The sequence below is a fragment of the Lipotes vexillifer genome, unplaced genomic scaffold (genome assembly GCF_000442215.2).
Source record: "Lipotes vexillifer unplaced genomic scaffold, Lipotes_vexillifer_v1.1 scaffold152, whole genome shotgun sequence".
NCBI classification, from domain to species: Eukaryota; Metazoa; Chordata; class Mammalia; order Artiodactyla; family Lipotidae; genus Lipotes; species Lipotes vexillifer.
This window is the reverse complement of record NW_006795886.1, coordinates 593,662-611,454: the sequence shown is the minus strand read 5'-3', so window position 1 is coordinate 611,454 and position 17,793 is coordinate 593,662. Positions and strand designations below refer to the sequence as shown.

At 40.1% G+C, this 17,793-nt stretch overlaps 1 protein-coding gene across 1 annotated transcript in view; it reads left to right on the top strand.

Annotated features, from left to right (window-relative positions):
- Positions 1–3,215: 3,215 nt before the first annotated feature.
- The window catches only part of CENPI (centromere protein I), a 45,379-nt gene continuing 30,801 nt past the window's right edge, over positions 3,216–17,793 (top strand). The window contains 4 exon segments of the mRNA XM_007467973.1: positions 3,216–3,446; positions 4,068–4,205; positions 8,257–8,375; positions 8,662–8,769. Coding sequence (XP_007468035.1) covers positions 3,224–3,446; positions 4,068–4,205; positions 8,257–8,375; positions 8,662–8,769 — 588 coding nt within the window. The 5' untranslated portion in view covers positions 3,216–3,223.

Sequence of the window (17,793 nt, the reverse complement as noted above, 5' to 3'; positions counted from 1 at the left end):
AGGTATATTAAATAAAGATGAACCACAAACTGGCACAAATTCCAGTGCCACAGACTTGTCACATTAGGCAAGTTATTTTACCACTCAGGGCCCCAATTTCATTTACAAAAATAAGGGGATTGAAGGCTTAAAATTCTTTCCAATTTACATTTGAGTATGAAATGTTTATTAAATAATGACTCGAGAAATTTTCAGTTTTACTAGATAGGAAGATCAGCTATCATAGAAAATATTGAACACTCAGTTCTCATGCATGATTAAATATGATTTCTTGAAAGTACTTTGAAAACAATGTAAGATGTGGTAAATATCATTTTTTGCTGTAGTCTTTCCCAAATATATCAACTTAGTCTGATTCTTCATCTCTCCCCAAGACTGCAAAGTTTCCTCCCACACTTCTATTTTTTTTGCAGTACGCGGGCCTCTCTCTGTTGTGCCCTCTCCCGTTGCGGAGTACAGGCTCCGGACGCGCAGGCTCAGCTGCTGTGGCTCACGGGCCCAGCCGCTCCGCGGCATGTGGGATCTTCCCGGACCGGGGCACGAAGCTATGTCCCCTGCATCGGCAGGACTCTCAACCACTGCGCCACCAGGGAAGCCCCCTCCCACACTTTTGCCTATAGTTTATGGGTATATTTTGGCCTCAAAAAAATCAGTGAGAGTCATTAAATTTTTATCTTTCTTCTCCAGTTCCTACTCTAGTAAGAGACTAAACTAGGGACTAAGTTCAGGTCTCAGACTAAGCCCTTGCTGTTTTAGCCAGTTTCTTTAAGGTCCATCGATTCCTCAAAGTTAGGAATCTTTACTTGTTGACTGGCCGGCTACCTACAAGATGCCACATCTGGCTCAGGATATACGTTTCCAGCATACTCTAGAAGGTATGCGTGCCCATCCTCGGTAAAAGGAGGGCAAGTTCAGCCGCCGTCCTTTCCTCCCACCTCCTAGCGACAGCTTCAGAGGTGTCAGACCCTTTAACTTAATTCTCTTGCCCAACATGGGAGAAGCAGCCTTCATTGAGAAGTTTGCAGTTTCATATTTTCCTACAGATTCAAAGTCCCGACATTTGGGGTCAATCTGGCAAATGGATCACTGTAATTGGTCTTGTTAAACTCAAGAACCAAGACACTAATTGTTCCGTTTTAGGCACAGTGACGAATGGGAACAATATTAGAACAGTGGGAACATCAGCCAATCGGCTGATTTCAGCAGCAACTGCCCGCTAGCCGGGCGTAACCGGGCCTGGCGGGTGTGGCCGGCGGCTCTGCGGAATTGCGTTTGCGTCAGCGTGGGCGCGCGCGCCGCCTCGCGCCATTGAGCTGTGACCCAACCAATCACGCTTCAGCAGAGCGCGCGGCTCCGCCCTGAAGCCCCCTGTGTCTCCTCGGAAGCGCATGCGCGGGGCGGAGCCCGCTCATTTGAATCCGGGAGGTGACGTTTGGACTCCAGAGGCTTTGGGACTGAGGAGTATTTTAGGTGAGGTGCTTTTAAACACCGGGCAAAGTGGGAGCCCCGAGGCCGAAGGGAATCAATCTCCTGACTTCTGAGTAAGACTGTCTTACAAGGTGTCGGGTTTTCCCCCAGAACGGGAATCTGCCCAGTGGGTCAGTTGTCGCGGCCAAGTTCGGTCCCTGCTGGGGCAGGCTGTGAAAGGGGGTCCTTGGGGAGCGATGGGACGGTTCCACCGGAAAGGGCCAGAAGCTGCTCGCCCGCCCTTCTTTCGTAGGACCTGAAAAAACAACTCGGAACCTGGAACCTCTCGGTGGGTTAGACATGCATATTGCTCTTCTGCTCCAGCCTCATCTGTTCTAGGGAGGTGGGGTTGAGTGTCATTACGACCATTCCCTTAGTTTTTCCTATTTGAAGCCCAAAACTTAGAAGTCATTCTGGCTTCCTCTCTTTCCTTTTCCTTACATCGAATTCCTTTATTACGGCCTTGCCCAGTCTCCTTCCAAAACATTTCACAAATACCATCATTTTCTACCTTTCCTACCATTTACACCTTAGGCCAGGTTCAGATTGCAGTCATATCTCTTCTGGACTTTTGCTAGACCCTTTTAATTGTCTGTTTCCACTCCTGCACCCCTAATATTCTATTCTCCGCACTGCAGCTAAAATGATCTTGAAACATAAATCAGATGGTATCACTCGCCTCTGTAACAGTCTTCCCTTCCCCCATAGTTGCCTATGACACTTAAAAACCAAATTCCTTGTTCTGGCTTACAAGCCCCAATATAGCAGTCCCTGTCTGCCTTTCTGACTTCGTCTCCTACTACCCTGTACCTCTTTCATTCTACTACCCCCACCGACCCTCGCCTCTTACTGGTGTTGTTGCTGTTTCTTTAACACACAGAGCTCTTGCTTTAAGGTCTTAGCATGTCTTGTCCTTTCCTCTCCATGAAATACCCTTCCACCAGCTCTTAACATGGTTGGTTCCTCCTGGCATTCAAATCTCAGCTTAAAGGTCACGTCAGAGAGGCATTCTCTGAACACTTATTCCAAAGTAGCTTCTCACCCCCACCTCTTTTTTATGACATCACTGTATATTATGTTCACTATTATTTACTTATTTATTGACTCTCTCACAGCTCCTCTTCACTCCACCCCCATAAGTTTCATGAGAGCGCAGACCTTGACTGTTTTGTTATTTTATCCCTGGTGAGTAGAATTGTGCGTAGCATATATTGTAGATGATGCTCATTAATTATTTATTGAATAAGTGAATTATTGGGGGCATGTTTCTGTTCTGAGAATCCTTAGTTTGGCCACCAGTTTGTCTTTAACTTAGCACTGACAAAGCAGGCAGCATTAAAGATTAAAAGCAAAATCAAGGCAGGGTGGAGAAAAATAGGAGTGGAGAAAGTAACATTGAGTTCATGAGATGGATTAGTTTTGGACTCACTTATGTGATATAGCCCTTTTAAGAGAATTTATGTTGCCTGTACTCTTACTGTTTTTTTCCCCTCACAAGGCCAGCTAGTGAATGTTACCTTGGAGAGTCATTTCTGTTCCTATTTAGGTCAAGGGCTTTTTGAGAAAGTTAACCTATAGATTTTGTTGCCTGGATTGCTGTCAGTTTTTTTATTGTGTACTTGTATGCTAGGTCCTCTGTACTAAATGTGGGAATACAGGCATGTGTGATCCCTGTCTTTGTGGAGTAAAAAGGGAGGGACAGTTTGGCTGCTTAATGGTAACTTGACACTTGTTTCTGTATAGAACACGTGCAGTAATGTCACTTCAAAGGAAAGTTAAGAACTCTCAGGCACAAAAGAGGACTTCACAAGGTAGTAATATCTATCAGACCAGACTCTCAGCCTGGAAAGTAACAGAGGACCTAAGTGACTCAAAGAGCATCTCGAAACATGGACAAAACAATCCAGTGGAAGATTATGAACATACTGATGATCAAGCAGAAGGCGCTCTGCAAATAGCACTGACATACTTTGAGAAAGGTAAGACAGATTGTTTTCCTTATGTTAAGTCCTATTCCTGTAAAAATATTCAGACTTTTTTTCTTAAGGATTTTTAAAGGAAAGCATATTTTCGCTCATTTGTGATTTTTGTTTATTTAATGGACATTTATTGAGCACTTACTACGTATCAATATGCTAGGTACTAGGGATATAGCAACAAAGCATGTTCCTGGCAGAGTGGTTTCCAAACTGTTGCACCTTGGGATTTCCCCAGAATCTTTAAAACCCACTGGTACCTGGCATCCACTCTTAGACTTTCTGATTTTATTGGTATGGGATACAAGCTGGGCATTGGGATTTTTTAATGGCTCCTTAGGTGATTCCAATGTGCAGCAAAGTTTGGGAACCACTGCCCTTGTTTTTGAAACAGCTTAGTCTAAGTTCAGTGCTTTTAGTTAGTTTAGAGCAGAGAAGCCAGAGCAGGATTCAGTTTTCCTGCTTTGCTGTGAAGTATTTTAGGGTTTTAAAGGCTTTGAAGGGTTTTTAGGAAGACATCTTTTACGTAAAGCTATTCCTTTGAAGAATCCTAATTGTAACTGTTGAGGCTGAGGAGTGAGGGAGTTTTAAAATCCTCACTATTTAATATTGTTCCTCTTCCAGGTCCCATTAAAACTTCACAGAGTAAAGATAAAACCTTGGAGAAACACTTGAAAACTGTGGAAAATGTGGCATGGAAGAATGGGTTAGCTCCAGAAGGAATCGACATTCTATTAAATGCGGCACTCAGTGGCAAATTTGGTATGTCAAGGGGATAAATTTTTCAGTTTGCTATTTGTTTTGCCTTTCAGACTTTGAATTAGATTGTTGATTGGAATCAGCTGCAGTTAAAGAACTATATGTTTTTCCTATTCTCTTCATAAAACCAATCTGATAAGATTATATCAACAAGATGGGCCTTTCTTGTGTTCAGACTACCTTATGAACTAAAAGTTTCTATGTTCATATGCTGAAAATGGCTAGTTATCACATATCTTTACAAATAAAATGGGCCTCTCACTGTTGTGGCCTCTTCCGTTGTGGAGCAACAGGCTCCGGATGCACAGGCTCAGCGGCCATGGCTCACAGGCCCAGCCGCTCTGCGGCATGTGGGATCCTCCCGGACCGGGACACAAACCCGCGTCCCCTGCATCAGGCGGACTCTCAACCACAGCACCACCAGGGAAGCCCCAATAAAATGGATTCTTGTCACCAAATACATGGGAGCCATTTTTAGTATTTCTCTTAGGAAGGATAGATAATAATTTAAATAGTGTTGCCGGAAGGCACATTAAGAGATCACTTGGTCTATTTTATTGCCTTTAGGTTCACTTATCTATGGCAAGTCCCTGTTGATACTGTCTCCATTCCAGTGTTTGTGGCCTTAATAGTCAAGATGCTTTTCCTTTTGTGCCAATGCTTCCTTTTCTGTTCTAAGTTCATTTGTAATGGCAGTGGGGGGAGATTCTTAGAAAGAAATAATATCTGTCCATTATTCTTTTTACTTGAGAAGAACCTTTTAACCTATCCTCACCCAAATTTAGAGAGTATTTTAGCTCTTGAACATTCTCATTTTAAAGGTGAGGAAACTGAAGGCCAGAGTGGTTAAAGAGACTTGCTTAATCTCAGAGCTAGAACTGGGGAACTCAGATCTCCTAACTCCCCTTCTAGTGTTTATGCTGCACCACACTGCTACTGGGTTTTCTCCTTTTTTTTTTTAAATTAAGACAACTATCAAAATTGAATACTTTATATACCATTTTCTAGCCCTCGCATATTGGGTTTCTTTGTGCATACCCTATCATGTTTGCAGGTGTGTGTATGTGTGGGTGTGTGTGTGTGTCTGAGAGAGAAAGACAACACATTACTAGCCAAATTCAGTATATGACTTCCAGGAATTTTAGTTCTCTATATTTTTAAAATTTTTTATTTATTTAATTTTGTTTGTGTTGGGTCTTTGTTGCTGCATGCAGGCTTTTCTCTAGTTGCGGCGAGTGGGGGCTACTCTTTGTTGCGGTGCACGGGCTTCTCATTGCAGTGGCTTCTCTTGTTGCGGAGCACGGGCTCTAGGCACATGGGCTTCAGTAGTTGTGGCACGCGGGCTCAGTAGTTGTGGCTCATGGGCTCTAGAGCACAGGCTCAGTAGTTGTGGCGCATGGGCTTCGTTGCTCCACAGCATGTGGGATCTTCCTGGACCGGGGCTCAAACCTGTGTCCCCTGCATTGGCAGGTGGGTTCTTAACCACTGTGCCACCAGGGAAGTCCCTGGTTCCCTATTTTTACCTGATTAGTTCTCTTTGTTTTCCTACAAAGTTAAATTTGACCTAATAAAATTGGTCTTCTAAGTGGTTTCAAATTGGTTTTGACAAATTTCTAGGAATTCATATTTAACTGATTAGTGTTTATCGAGAACAATTCTATCTATCCCGTCTCCCCTTAAAACATGTGTAGAATGTACAGATGTTTTCTATTTTGGAATTTCTCTTTTTTTTTTTGATATCTCAGAAATTAACGTTTAGAAGGTTTTCGTGATGTTTGCCAGGTCTTATTGCAAATGCATGCATGTTTCAAAATGCATGCCTCAGACTTAGAAACTTGTATGTAACAATTTAAAAAATAATCTCTGGCTTTCTAGTCTAATTTCGTTTTTCTGTTGAGCTGGAATTTGGTGACATTATATGTAGCCTCATTAATTGCTTTTCTCCTTTTAGTTATTTCTGTGATATCCACCATCACTACCAGATCTTTATATGTAGCTCTTTTGCTAAGTTGAAATACATATTGAGGGGCAGGTGTGCTAGAAATGTCATAATTAGGTACAAAGGGACTTTGGACTCTTTAGTAATTGAAAAGTCACTGGGAAGTAAGAATAGAGTCTATATTGAATTCTCCCTTTGAATTTGGTACATGTGTAAAGTGTTAGCGGTCAGACTTGTAAACTTTACAAGGGTTGGGGGATGGGAGTAGGGGAGAAGAGAGGAGTAAAAACAAGATACCATGAGACTGGAAAGCAGAGATTTTTATTCTTGTGATTCATTACCTGCCATCACTGCTTCCTTTCTTCTCCACAGAATTATGGGGTAGGAATTGATGAGATATATTGTTGAAGTTATGTAGGATATATAAATCTAGAGATCTGATGTACAACGTGATGACTATAGTTAGTAATATTGTATAGAATACTGGAAATTTGCAAGAGAATAGATTTCATGTGCTCTTACCACACACAAAGAATGGTAACTATGTGAGGAGATAAAATGTTAATTAACTTGACTGTAGTAGTCATTTTATTATATATAGGTATATAGTATCTGCCAGGTGTTGGTTCCAGGAACCCCTGCGGATACCAAAATCCTAGGATGCTCAAATCCCTTGATAAAATGGCGTAATATTTGTGTATAACCTACACACATCCTCCTGTATACTTTAAGTCATCTCTAGATTACTTATAATACCTAATACAATGTAAACACTATGTAAATAGTTGTAAATACAATGTAAATGCCACGTAAATAGTTGTGTGGCTAATTCAAGTTTTGCTTTTTGGAACTTTCTGGAATTTTTTTTAAAACGAATATTTTCTGTCTGTGGTTGGTTGAATCCACAGGTGCAGGACCTATGGATATGGAGGGCTGATTATATCATATCATCATGTTGTGCATCTTAAATATATACAGTTTTTATTAAAAAAATAAGAGGTCTACACTAGTAGGAAAAGAAAAGATGTATAAGATGTTTCTGAGAATGCTACTTGCAGGCGAAGTTAAGAACAGTGTTATCTTGGTGAATGGATGTGATCACCATGTTATAATGCATGTAAGACAGCGTTTAAAGACCTGTATGTTTCTAAGAATACTACTTGTGGGAGAAATTGAGAACAGTGTTATACTGAATGGATGTGATTACCACACTATAATACCTGTAAAACAGTGGTTAAAGACACATGTATCCAAGGTATTGTTGAGGCTTCTACTTGCATGAGAAGTTGAGAACACTGTTTTTTCCAGTGAATGGTTGTGATCACCACTGTATAATGCAAATAAAACAATGTTTAAATACAAAAAGAAATTGATGATATACAGGTATATTTAATTATTGAAGCCTTAATAAGCAGAAGTTGACATAGGGTATACACAAAACTACTTGCAAACTCACTTCTATTAGCAGATGGGAGGATAGCATAGAAGCCAAGAGAGTATGATGGAAAGATTGGACCAATATAGAATGATATAACTACCAGCTAATAGTATAGTTGTTTCATTCTGCTATCCTTCCCACTTTTGCGGGGGGAATGGAGACTAGAAATATATCTATTTATTCTTAAATGTAGCAGCTCATGCAAGATATCTTAGAGTAGCTTTAAATAAATCAGAATCTATTATGCCATTTAAAAAAGTCCTTGAAATTTTTCTAGGAGTAAAAGACTTCTTTTGAGGTGTAATTCACGTACCATAAAATTCACCCTTTTGAAGCATACAATTCAGGGTTTTTTTTTTAGCATATTCATAGAGGTGTGCAACCATCACCACTATCTAATTTCCAGACATTTTCATCATGTCAAGAAGAAATCCTGTACTCATCCTCCCTTGTTAGATAAAAATATTAGAACCAAAGAATTTGCTTTATAGTTTATATTAAAAGTTAAAGGTACATTTTTGTTTCAGACTATGTTTTGTAATGATGATAAGAGATATTGAATATTATTTTATTGCCTTCAATGTGAAGTGAACTTCTTAGGACTAAGAGTTAATAATAGTAAGGAAACAGTCAAGATCCCAAAATGTAGTTTGATTCAGAGTTTGTCTGCTTTCCAGGGAGTGCTGTAAACACTCGGATATTCAAGTGTATGATTCCAGCAACTCTAATATCAGAAGATTCTGTGGTTACGGCGGTCTCTTGGCTTTGTGTTGGCAAGTGTTCTGGTAGCACCAAGGTAATCTTTTTAAACACTTTGATGTTAAGTCCTTCAGAACCACTTAAGGGCTGGCAAGGAAGAGCCACTTATGGAGTAATGGCAGTGGCCTTTTGTGCAAAGCCTGTAGTTTTGGAACAGTGTAGCTTGATGCAAAGAGTCTGTTCAAACAGAAATTTTTACTGAGAGATAAAATCTATTATCCTTCTTTGTGCTAGAGGCTTCTAAAACAGCCCTGAGGGGGGAATTAAGCTCTCTCCTCTGCAAGTTACATTTCTCTAAAGATAAGCATTTTGTCTCTCAATAGGTACTTTTTTATCGTTGGCTGGTTGCAATGTTTGACTTCATTGATCACAAGGAGCAAATTAACTTGCTCTATGGCTTCTTTTTTGCTTCATTGCAAGATGATGCACTGGTAAGTAAAAATTGGACAGCATCATGCATCAATCAAATGGTACGTGCTTGTATATCGATGCACCATATGTGCTTCAAAGTGCCACACAACTTTCCTTACTTATTTTAAAATATATGAAACGCATAGAAAAGTATAAAGAGTAACATAAAAAACATCTTTACACCTGTCTCTCAGATTAACAAATAAAATTTTTAATGCATTTGCTTTATATCTTTTTTAAGGAAATAATTGTAACAGATAGAATTGAGTTCACATTGGAGTCTCTTTGCTGATCTAGAGCAATGATTGCCATCTTTTCCCTTTTAAACCACTTCAACAGGGTCCTTTGGGTCACTTATTGTACAGTTTCTTTTTTCTTTTTTTTAACATCTTTATTGGAGTATAATTGCTTTACAGTGTGTGTTACTTTCTGCTTTATAACAAAGTGAATCAGTTATAAATATACATATGTTCCCATATCTCTTCCCTCTTGCGTCTCCCACCCTCCCTATCCCACTCCTCTAGGTGGTCACAAACCACCTAGCTGATCTCCCTGTGTTATGCGGCTGCTTCCCACTAGCTATCTGTTTTACATTTGGTAGTGTATATATGTCCATGCCACTCTCTCACTTTGTCACAGCTTACCCTTCCCCCTCCCCATATCCTCAAGTCAATTCTCTAGTAGGTCTGTGTCTTTGTTCCTGTCTTACCCCTAGGTTCTTCATGACATTTTTTTTCTTAGATTCCATATATATGTGTTAGCATACGGTATTTGTCTTTCTCTTCCTGATTTACTTCACTCTGTATGACAGACTCTAGGTCTATCCACCTCACTACAAATAACTCAATTTCGTTTCTTTTTATGGCTGAGTAATATTCCATTGTATATATGTGCCACATCTTTTTTTTTTAACATCTTTATTGGGGTATAATTGCTTTACAATGGTGTGTTAGTTTCTGCTTTATAACAAAGTGAATCAGTTATACATATACATATGTTCCCATATCTCTTCCCTCTTGCGTCTCCCTCCCTCCCACCCTCCCTATCCCACCCCTCTAGGTGGTCACAAAGCACCGAGCTGATCTCCCTGTGCTATGCGGCTGCTTCCCACTAGCTATCTATTTTACGTTTGGTAGTGTATATATGTCCATGCCACTCTCTCACTTTGTCACAGCTTACCCTTCCCCCTCCCCATATCCTCAAGTCCATTCTCTAGTAGGTCTGTGTCTTTATTCCTGTCTTACCCCTAGGTTCTTCATGACATTTTTTTTTTTAAATTCCATATATATGTGTTAGCATACGGTATTTGTCTTTCTCTTTCTGACTTACTTCACTCTGTATGACAGACTCTAGGTCTATCCACCTCATTACAAATAGCTCAATTTCGTTTCTTTTTATGGCTGAGTAATATTCCATTGTATATATGTGCCACATCTTCTTTATCCATTCATCCGACGACGGGCACTTAGGTTGTTTCCATCTCCGGGCTATTGTAAATAGAGCTGCAATGAACATTTTGGTACATGACTCTTTCTGAATTCTGGTTTCCTCAGGGTATATACCTAGTAGTGGGATTGCTGGGTCATATGGTAGTTCTATTTGTAGTTTTTTAAGGAACCTCCATACTGTTCTCCATAGTGGCTGAACCAATTCACATTCCCACCAGCAGTGCAAGAGTGTTCCCTTTTCTCCACACCCTCTCCAGCATTTATTGTTTCTAGATTTTTTGATGATGGCCATTCTGACTGGTGTGAGATGATATCTCATTGTAGTTTTGATTTGCATTTCTCTAATGATTAATGATGTTGAGCATTCTTTCATGTGTTTGTTGGCAGTCTGTATATCTTCTTTGGAGAAATGTCTATTTAGGTCTTCTGCCCATTTTTGGATTGGGTTGTTTATTTTTTTGTTATTGAGCTGCATGAGCTGCCTGTAAATTTTAGAGATTAATCCTTTGTCAGTTGATTCATTTGCAAATATTTTCTCCCATTCTGAGGGCTGTCTTTTGGTCTTGTTTATGGTTTCCTTTGCTGTGCAAAAGCTTTGAAGTTTCATTAGGTCCCATTTGTTTATTTTTGTTTTTATCTCCATTACTCTAGGAGATGGGTCAAGAAGGATCTTGCTGTGATTTATGTCATAGAGTGTTCTGCCTATGTTTTCCTCTAAGAGTTTGATAGTTTCTGGCCTTACATTTAGGTCTTTAATCCATTTTGAGCTTATTTTTGTGTATGGTGTTAGGGAGTGATCTAATCTCATACTTTTACATGTACCTATCCAATTTTCCCAGCACCACTTATTGAAGAGGCTGTCCTTTCTCCACTGTAAATTTTGATTTGCATTTCTCTAATGATTAATGATGTTGAGCATTCTTTCATGTGTTTGTTGGCAGTCTGTATATCTTCTTTGGAGAAATGTCTATTTAGGTCTTCTGCCCATTTTTGGATTGGGTTGTTTGTTTTTTTGTTATTGAGCTTCATGAGCTGCTTGTAAATTTTGGAGATTAATCCTTTGTCAGTTGCTTCATTTGTAAATATTTTCTCCCATTCTGAGGGTTGTCTTTTGGTCTTGTTTATGGTTTCCAGTTTCTTGATTAACACTGTGAAAACCTCATCAGAATTAATGAGGAAGGATTACTTTTCATGAGATGCCAGTGGGCTGATTTTGATTAAATAGCATAATTATTCCCATTGAAAACGTTAATAACTCTAAGAAATCAATCTACTGTCCACATGGAAGACTTTCAAGGACCATCAGTAGTTCACAGACCATGTGAACCATTCATCTAACTGAATTCCTCTTGCTTCTGGAAAGGGAATTCATTCATTGATTTCATTTTTAAAAAATTGACTGTGTTCATTGCATTGATCGAGGCAATGTAGAAGATTCAAAGTTTAGCAGAGAGTTTCCATATTCCAGGGGTTTATAATCCAGTTTGGGGACTAAGGAAAGCAGATAAAGTTAAATAATATATAAGTTAAATTATCAAAGACAGTATATGTTAACACGAGGATAATAATTGCTGTGATATTTCCAGGAAGGAAAGAACACTGTAAACCAGAGTGATTAGAAAAAGCATCATAAAGTATGTAGGCATTGAGCTAGGCCGTGAAGGTTGAGTAGGATTTGAGATTTGATGTTTGATATGACAGGAATATTTCAAGCAAAGTTGTGAACTGTGTAAATTGTATTTCAGGAGACCATAAATAGATCAGGTTGACTTAATTACAGTTGGTGTCAAGCAGTGGTGGGTGGTAAGGCTGAAGAAGTTGGGTGAGGAAAAATTGTAGAGGTCTTTAAATGTGATGGTAAGGAATTTGAACTTTATCCTATATCCAGTAGGGAAATCACTGAAAAACTTGGGGCAGAACATGTTGAAAGCAACACTGTAGGAAGTTGTATCTAGTAGTGCCAAACATTATGAATTATGATGGAGGCTAGAGTCAGGAAGACTAATTAGGAGACTAACATGATGATGACATCCTAAACTAGCAGTTCTCAGATATGCTCTGTGGACCCCTTGAGCCTCCCTGAGAACCTTTCAGGAGGTCTCAGTGGTTCAAGTTATCTTTATAGCAATATCAAGATGTTATTAGCAATTTTCACTGTGTTGACATTTGTACTGATGGTGGATAAAACTGCTGGCGCCTTAGCACAAATCAGGGCAGTGGGGCCAGACTGTACTAGTGGTCATTGTGTTCTTCACTGCAGTAAAAAACAAAAATGCTAGTTTCACTTAATACTGTCCCAAATGAAACAGTAAAAATTACTTCATTAATTATATTAAACTTCAGCCTGTGAGACACATCTTTAGTATTATGTTTGATGAAATGGGAAGTACAAATAAATCCCTTCTGCATACCAAAGTACAACAGTTGTCCTGAGGAAAAGCACTTGTGTGATTGAGTTGTGAGCTAAACCAGCTGCTTTTTTCACAGAATACCATTTTTACTTCAAAGAGTGACTGACATATAAACTGGTTATTCAGACTTGGGTATTTGGCAGATGTTTTCTTGAAAATGAACAAAGTGAGCTGGTCATTTCAAAGAAAACAACTGGCACTATTTTTTGCCAGTGATAAAATTTGAGCTTTTAAGCGAAAATTACAAGTTTGGAAAATTTGTAACTGCCACTGTGAACTTGACAGCTTCCCAATACTTAAAGACTTTCCTGATGAGGATGGTAGCAATATTAATGAATGTGATTTTTAGATATTATATAATAAAATATGTTAATTTTTGGAAGCTTGGTATAACTAATTTCCAAATTATCAAGTATGAAATTATGCATGGGTAAAAGAGCCATCCAAAGTGCAAGATATATCAATGAATTTTATTTTTTTTTTTTAATTTTTTTTTTGCGGTAGGCGGGCCTCTCACTGCTGTGGCCTCTCCCGTTGCGGAGCACAGGCTCCAGACGCGCAGGCTCAGCAGCCATGGCTCACGGGCCCAGCCTCTCCGGGGCATGTGGGATCTTCCCGGACCGGGGCACGAACCCGTGTCCCCTGCATCAGCAGGCGGACTCCCAACCACTGCGCCACCAGGGAAGCCCTATATCAATGAATTTTAATGGAACAGAGTACAAAGAGGGTTCATTGATAAGATTTCAGATTCCACATTGCAGCTGTTCCCTAAGAGGCTATCACTCACCAAGTTTTAGTGAAGTATCAAAGACTAATATCCACGATTTTCTGAAAAGGCTATTAAAATATTACTTTCTTCTCCAACTACATACCTGTGTGAGGCTGGCTTTTCTTCATGTACTTCAATCAGAACAACATATTGTAACAGATTTAATGCAGAAGCAGAGAATCCAGCTGTATTCTATTAAGTCAGAAACATTAAAGAAATTTGTAGAAATGTAAAACTGTGTCACTCTAAGTCATTTTTGGGGAAAATATAGTTATTTTTCATAAAATATTTCATTTATTGTTAGCATGTGATGGGCTTATTTTTATTTTTTGCGGTACGCGGGCCTCTCACTGCTGTGGCCTCTCCCGCTGCGGAGCACAGCCTCCGGAAGCGCAGGCTCAGCGGCCATGGCTCACGGGCCTAGCCGCTCCATGGCACGTGGGATCCTCCCGGACTGGGGCACGAACCCGTGTCCCTTGCATCGGCAGGTAGACTCTCAATCACTGCGCCACCAGGGAAGCCCTGGGCTTATTTTTTAAATGAGTTAGTAAACATTTAAAAATTTCCGAGTTTTAGTTTCTAATATGGTAAATATCAACAGATATAAACCAGATAAACAAAAGCTCTTTGGGGTCCTCTAATTTTTAAGAATGTAAAGAGTCTCAAGACCAAAAAGTTTGAGAATCACTATCCTAGACTAAGGGGAATGAAAAATTGAAAGGACAAATTTTAGGGGAAATTGTAAAGGAAGAATTGACTTGCTACCTATATTGGATTAAGGGAAGGGTCAAGAGATAAAGATCCAAGTTTTTAAGGCAGCATGACTCAGAATGATGGTACCTTTGACCGTAAAAGGGAATTTGTGAGAAGGAGGTAGTTTTGGAAGGAATATAATATGTTTGGCTTTAGATGTACAAAGTTTGAGGCTACATCCTTTAGAAGTTCACTCAGCGAACATTTATTAACCACATAATATGAATGGCATTGAACTAGTATTAGAAATACAAATATGAGTAAGAATAAGTTAACTATAAGCCTCATATAGTTAACTTATATGAGGCTTATATGCCAGGCACTAGTATACTTTATATACACAGTATTTCATCATCTCTAAGATGCCATTAGTGTTAAGCGGGCCTCTCACTGCTGTGGCCTCTCCCGTTGCGGAGCACAGGCTCCAGACGCGCAGGCTCAGCAGCCATGGCTCACGGGCCCAGCCTCTCCGGGGCATGTGGGATCTTCCCGGACCGGGGCACGAACCCGTGTCCCCTGCATCAGCAGGCGGACTCCCAACCACTGCGCCACCAGGGAAGCCCTATATCAATGAATTTTAATGGAACAGAGTACAAAGAGGGTTCATTGATAAGATTTCAGATTCCACATTGCAGCTGTTCCCTAAGAGGCTATCACTCACCAAGTTTTAGTGAAGTATCAAAGACTAATATCCACGATTTTCTGAAAAGGCTATTAAAATATTACTTTCTTCTCCAACTACATACCTGTGTGAGGCTGGCTTTTCTTCATGTACTTCAATCAGAACAACATATTGTAACAGATTTAATGCAGAAGCAGAGAATCCAGCTGTATTCTATTAAGTCAGAAACATTAAAGAAATTTGTAGAAATGTAAAACTGTGTCACTCTAAGTCATTTTTGGGGAAAATATAGTTATTTTTCATAAAATATTTCATTTATTGTTAGCATGTGATGGGCTTATTTTTATTTTTTGCGGTACGCGGGCCTCTCACTGCTGTGGCCTCTCCCGCTGCGGAGCACAGCCTCCGGAAGCGCAGGCTCAGCGGCCATGGCTCACGGGCCTAGCCGCTCCATGGCACGTGGGATCCTCCCGGACTGGGGCACGAACCCGTGTCCCTTGCATCGGCAGGTAGACTCTCAATCACTGCGCCACCAGGGAAGCCCTGGGCTTATTTTTTAAATGAGTTAGTAAACATTTAAAAATTTCCGAGTTTTAGTTTCTAATATGGTAAATATCAACAGATATAAACCAGATAAACAAAAGCTCTTTGGGGTCCTCTAATTTTTAAGAATGTAAAGAGTCTCAAGACCAAAAAGTTTGAGAATCACTATCCTAGACTAAGGGGAATGAAAAATTGAAAGGACAAATTTTAGGGGAAATTGTAAAGGAAGAATTGACTTGCTACCTATATTGGATTAAGGGAAGGGTCAAGAGATAAAGATCCAAGTTTTTAAGGCAGCATGACTCAGAATGATGGTACCTTTGACCGTAAAAGGGAATTTGTGAGAAGGAGGTAGTTTTGGAAGGAATATAATATGTTTGGCTTTAGATGTACAAAGTTTGAGGCTACATCCTTTAGAAGTTCACTCAGCGAACATTTATTAACCACATAATATGAATGGCATTGAACTAGTATTAGAAATACAAATATGAGTAAGAATAAGTTAACTATAAGCCTCATATAGTTAACTTATATGAGGCTTATATGCCAGGCACTAGTATACTTTATATACACAGTATTTCATCATCTCTAAGATGCCATTAGTGTTAAGATGCATCATTATCTTATGAACCATTACAATAGAATGCTGCCATTAAAGCTATCACATGATATGGATTTTAGGATTAGTTCTGTTTTCAGAGATGTTAAAATGTAGAGGAAGAAATGTTAAACTATGTAAAATATTTTTTCCCCAGTTCTGAGGGTCTGAAAGTTCTTTTCTTACATCAGTATTCTTAAAAAAAATTTATTGAGCACCTACTATTTTCTATACTTGTGCTACCAGTATAGTAGCCACTAACTTCATTTGACTAAGTGAGCACTGGGAATGTGTCTAGGCCAAACTGAAATGTGTTGTAAGTGTAAAACACACACCAGATAAGAAGTGGTTTTAACTCACATGAACCGCTTGCCAGACTTATGTGGTATACACTTTTTTTTTTCTTTGCGGTATGCGGGCCTCTCACTGTTGTGGCCTCTCCCGCTGCGGAGCACAGGTTCCAGACGCGCAGGCTCAGCGGCCATCGCTCACGGGCCCAGCCACTCCACGGCATGTGGGATCCTCCCGTACCGGGGCACGAACCCGCGTCCCCTACATCAGCAGGCAGACTCCCAACCACTGCGCCACCAGGGAAGCCCTGTGGTATACACTTTTATCCCCATTTGAGAGATGAGGAAGCTGAGGCACAGAGAAGTCAAATAATTACCCAGAGTCACGTGACTAGAGCTAGGATTTATGGAAAATGGTATTCCCATTTTAGAGATGAGACAACTGAGGCTTGGAAAAGTTACATAACTTTGCTAAGGTAAGCTATCTAGTAAGAGACTGAGCCTTGAAGATCTTTAAATGTAGTAGGAGAGAAGATAAGTACAGTGTGATAAATCCTGTGATAGTATCCACAGAGTTCCATGTGAGTATAAAGGAGAGGTAGCTAAATAAGACTGGGGATCAGGGTTAAAGTCATAGGAATTTGTTTTCAACAGGAAGAGAGACATGGGTGTTGATGTCAATAAATTTGTGCGTTAGTAAGGGACATGATTGAGGGAATTCCTGCCCAGTGGTTTTAGTGATTTTTTTTTTCCTCATAGTTTCACTTAAGTAGGAGGCAAGGTCTTCTGCTGAGAATGAGGATGGGAAGATAGAATATTATGTTTGAGGAGAGAGTATACTTTTTTTTTTTTTTTTTTGCGGTACGCGGGCCTCTCACTGTTGTGGCCTCTCCTGTTGCGGAGCACAGGCTCCGGACGCGCAAGCTCAGCGGCCATGGCTCACGGGCCCAGCCGCTCCGCGGCATGTGGGATCCTCCCGGACCGGGACACGAACCCGCGTCTCCTGCATCGGCAGGCGGACTCTCAACCACTGCGCCACCAGGGAAGCCCGAGAGAGTATACATTTTGAAATAGCTTTCGGTGGAAATAGAAATAGGAGGTTAGAGACACAGTTCTGAAGGCCCAGATGAGTTTAGGGAGCACGAATTTGTGATAGGTAATTTCTCCAGGGTGGGACAAGGAGGCAAGAGAGTGACCGCCAATGGATCAGGAAGTCTAGAGAGAAAAGGGAGAAGGTGAAGACAAAACAGGGCAGATTGGGAGCACACACAGCTGAGGTTCAGGATGCCTTGGTGACATTCAGGAAATGTATTGGGGTTAAAAACTGGAATAATAAAAATTGTAGCATTGGAGTTTAAGATTTCAGGAGGGGATGGTTCAATGTGATGACAAGATTCAGAGGGACAGTGGGGTGAGTTGTTGAAGTAGGGTGAGGGAATGAAGGTTATTGGAATTGAAATTTTCTCTATCCTTATGGATTTATTGTTGTTGTTGCTGCCCATTTATCAATTACAGAGTGAGGTATGTTGAAAATCTCCCACTATGAAGGCAGATTTGTTAGTTTTCCCTTAAAGTTCTGTCCAATTTTACTTTATATATTTTGAGTCTAT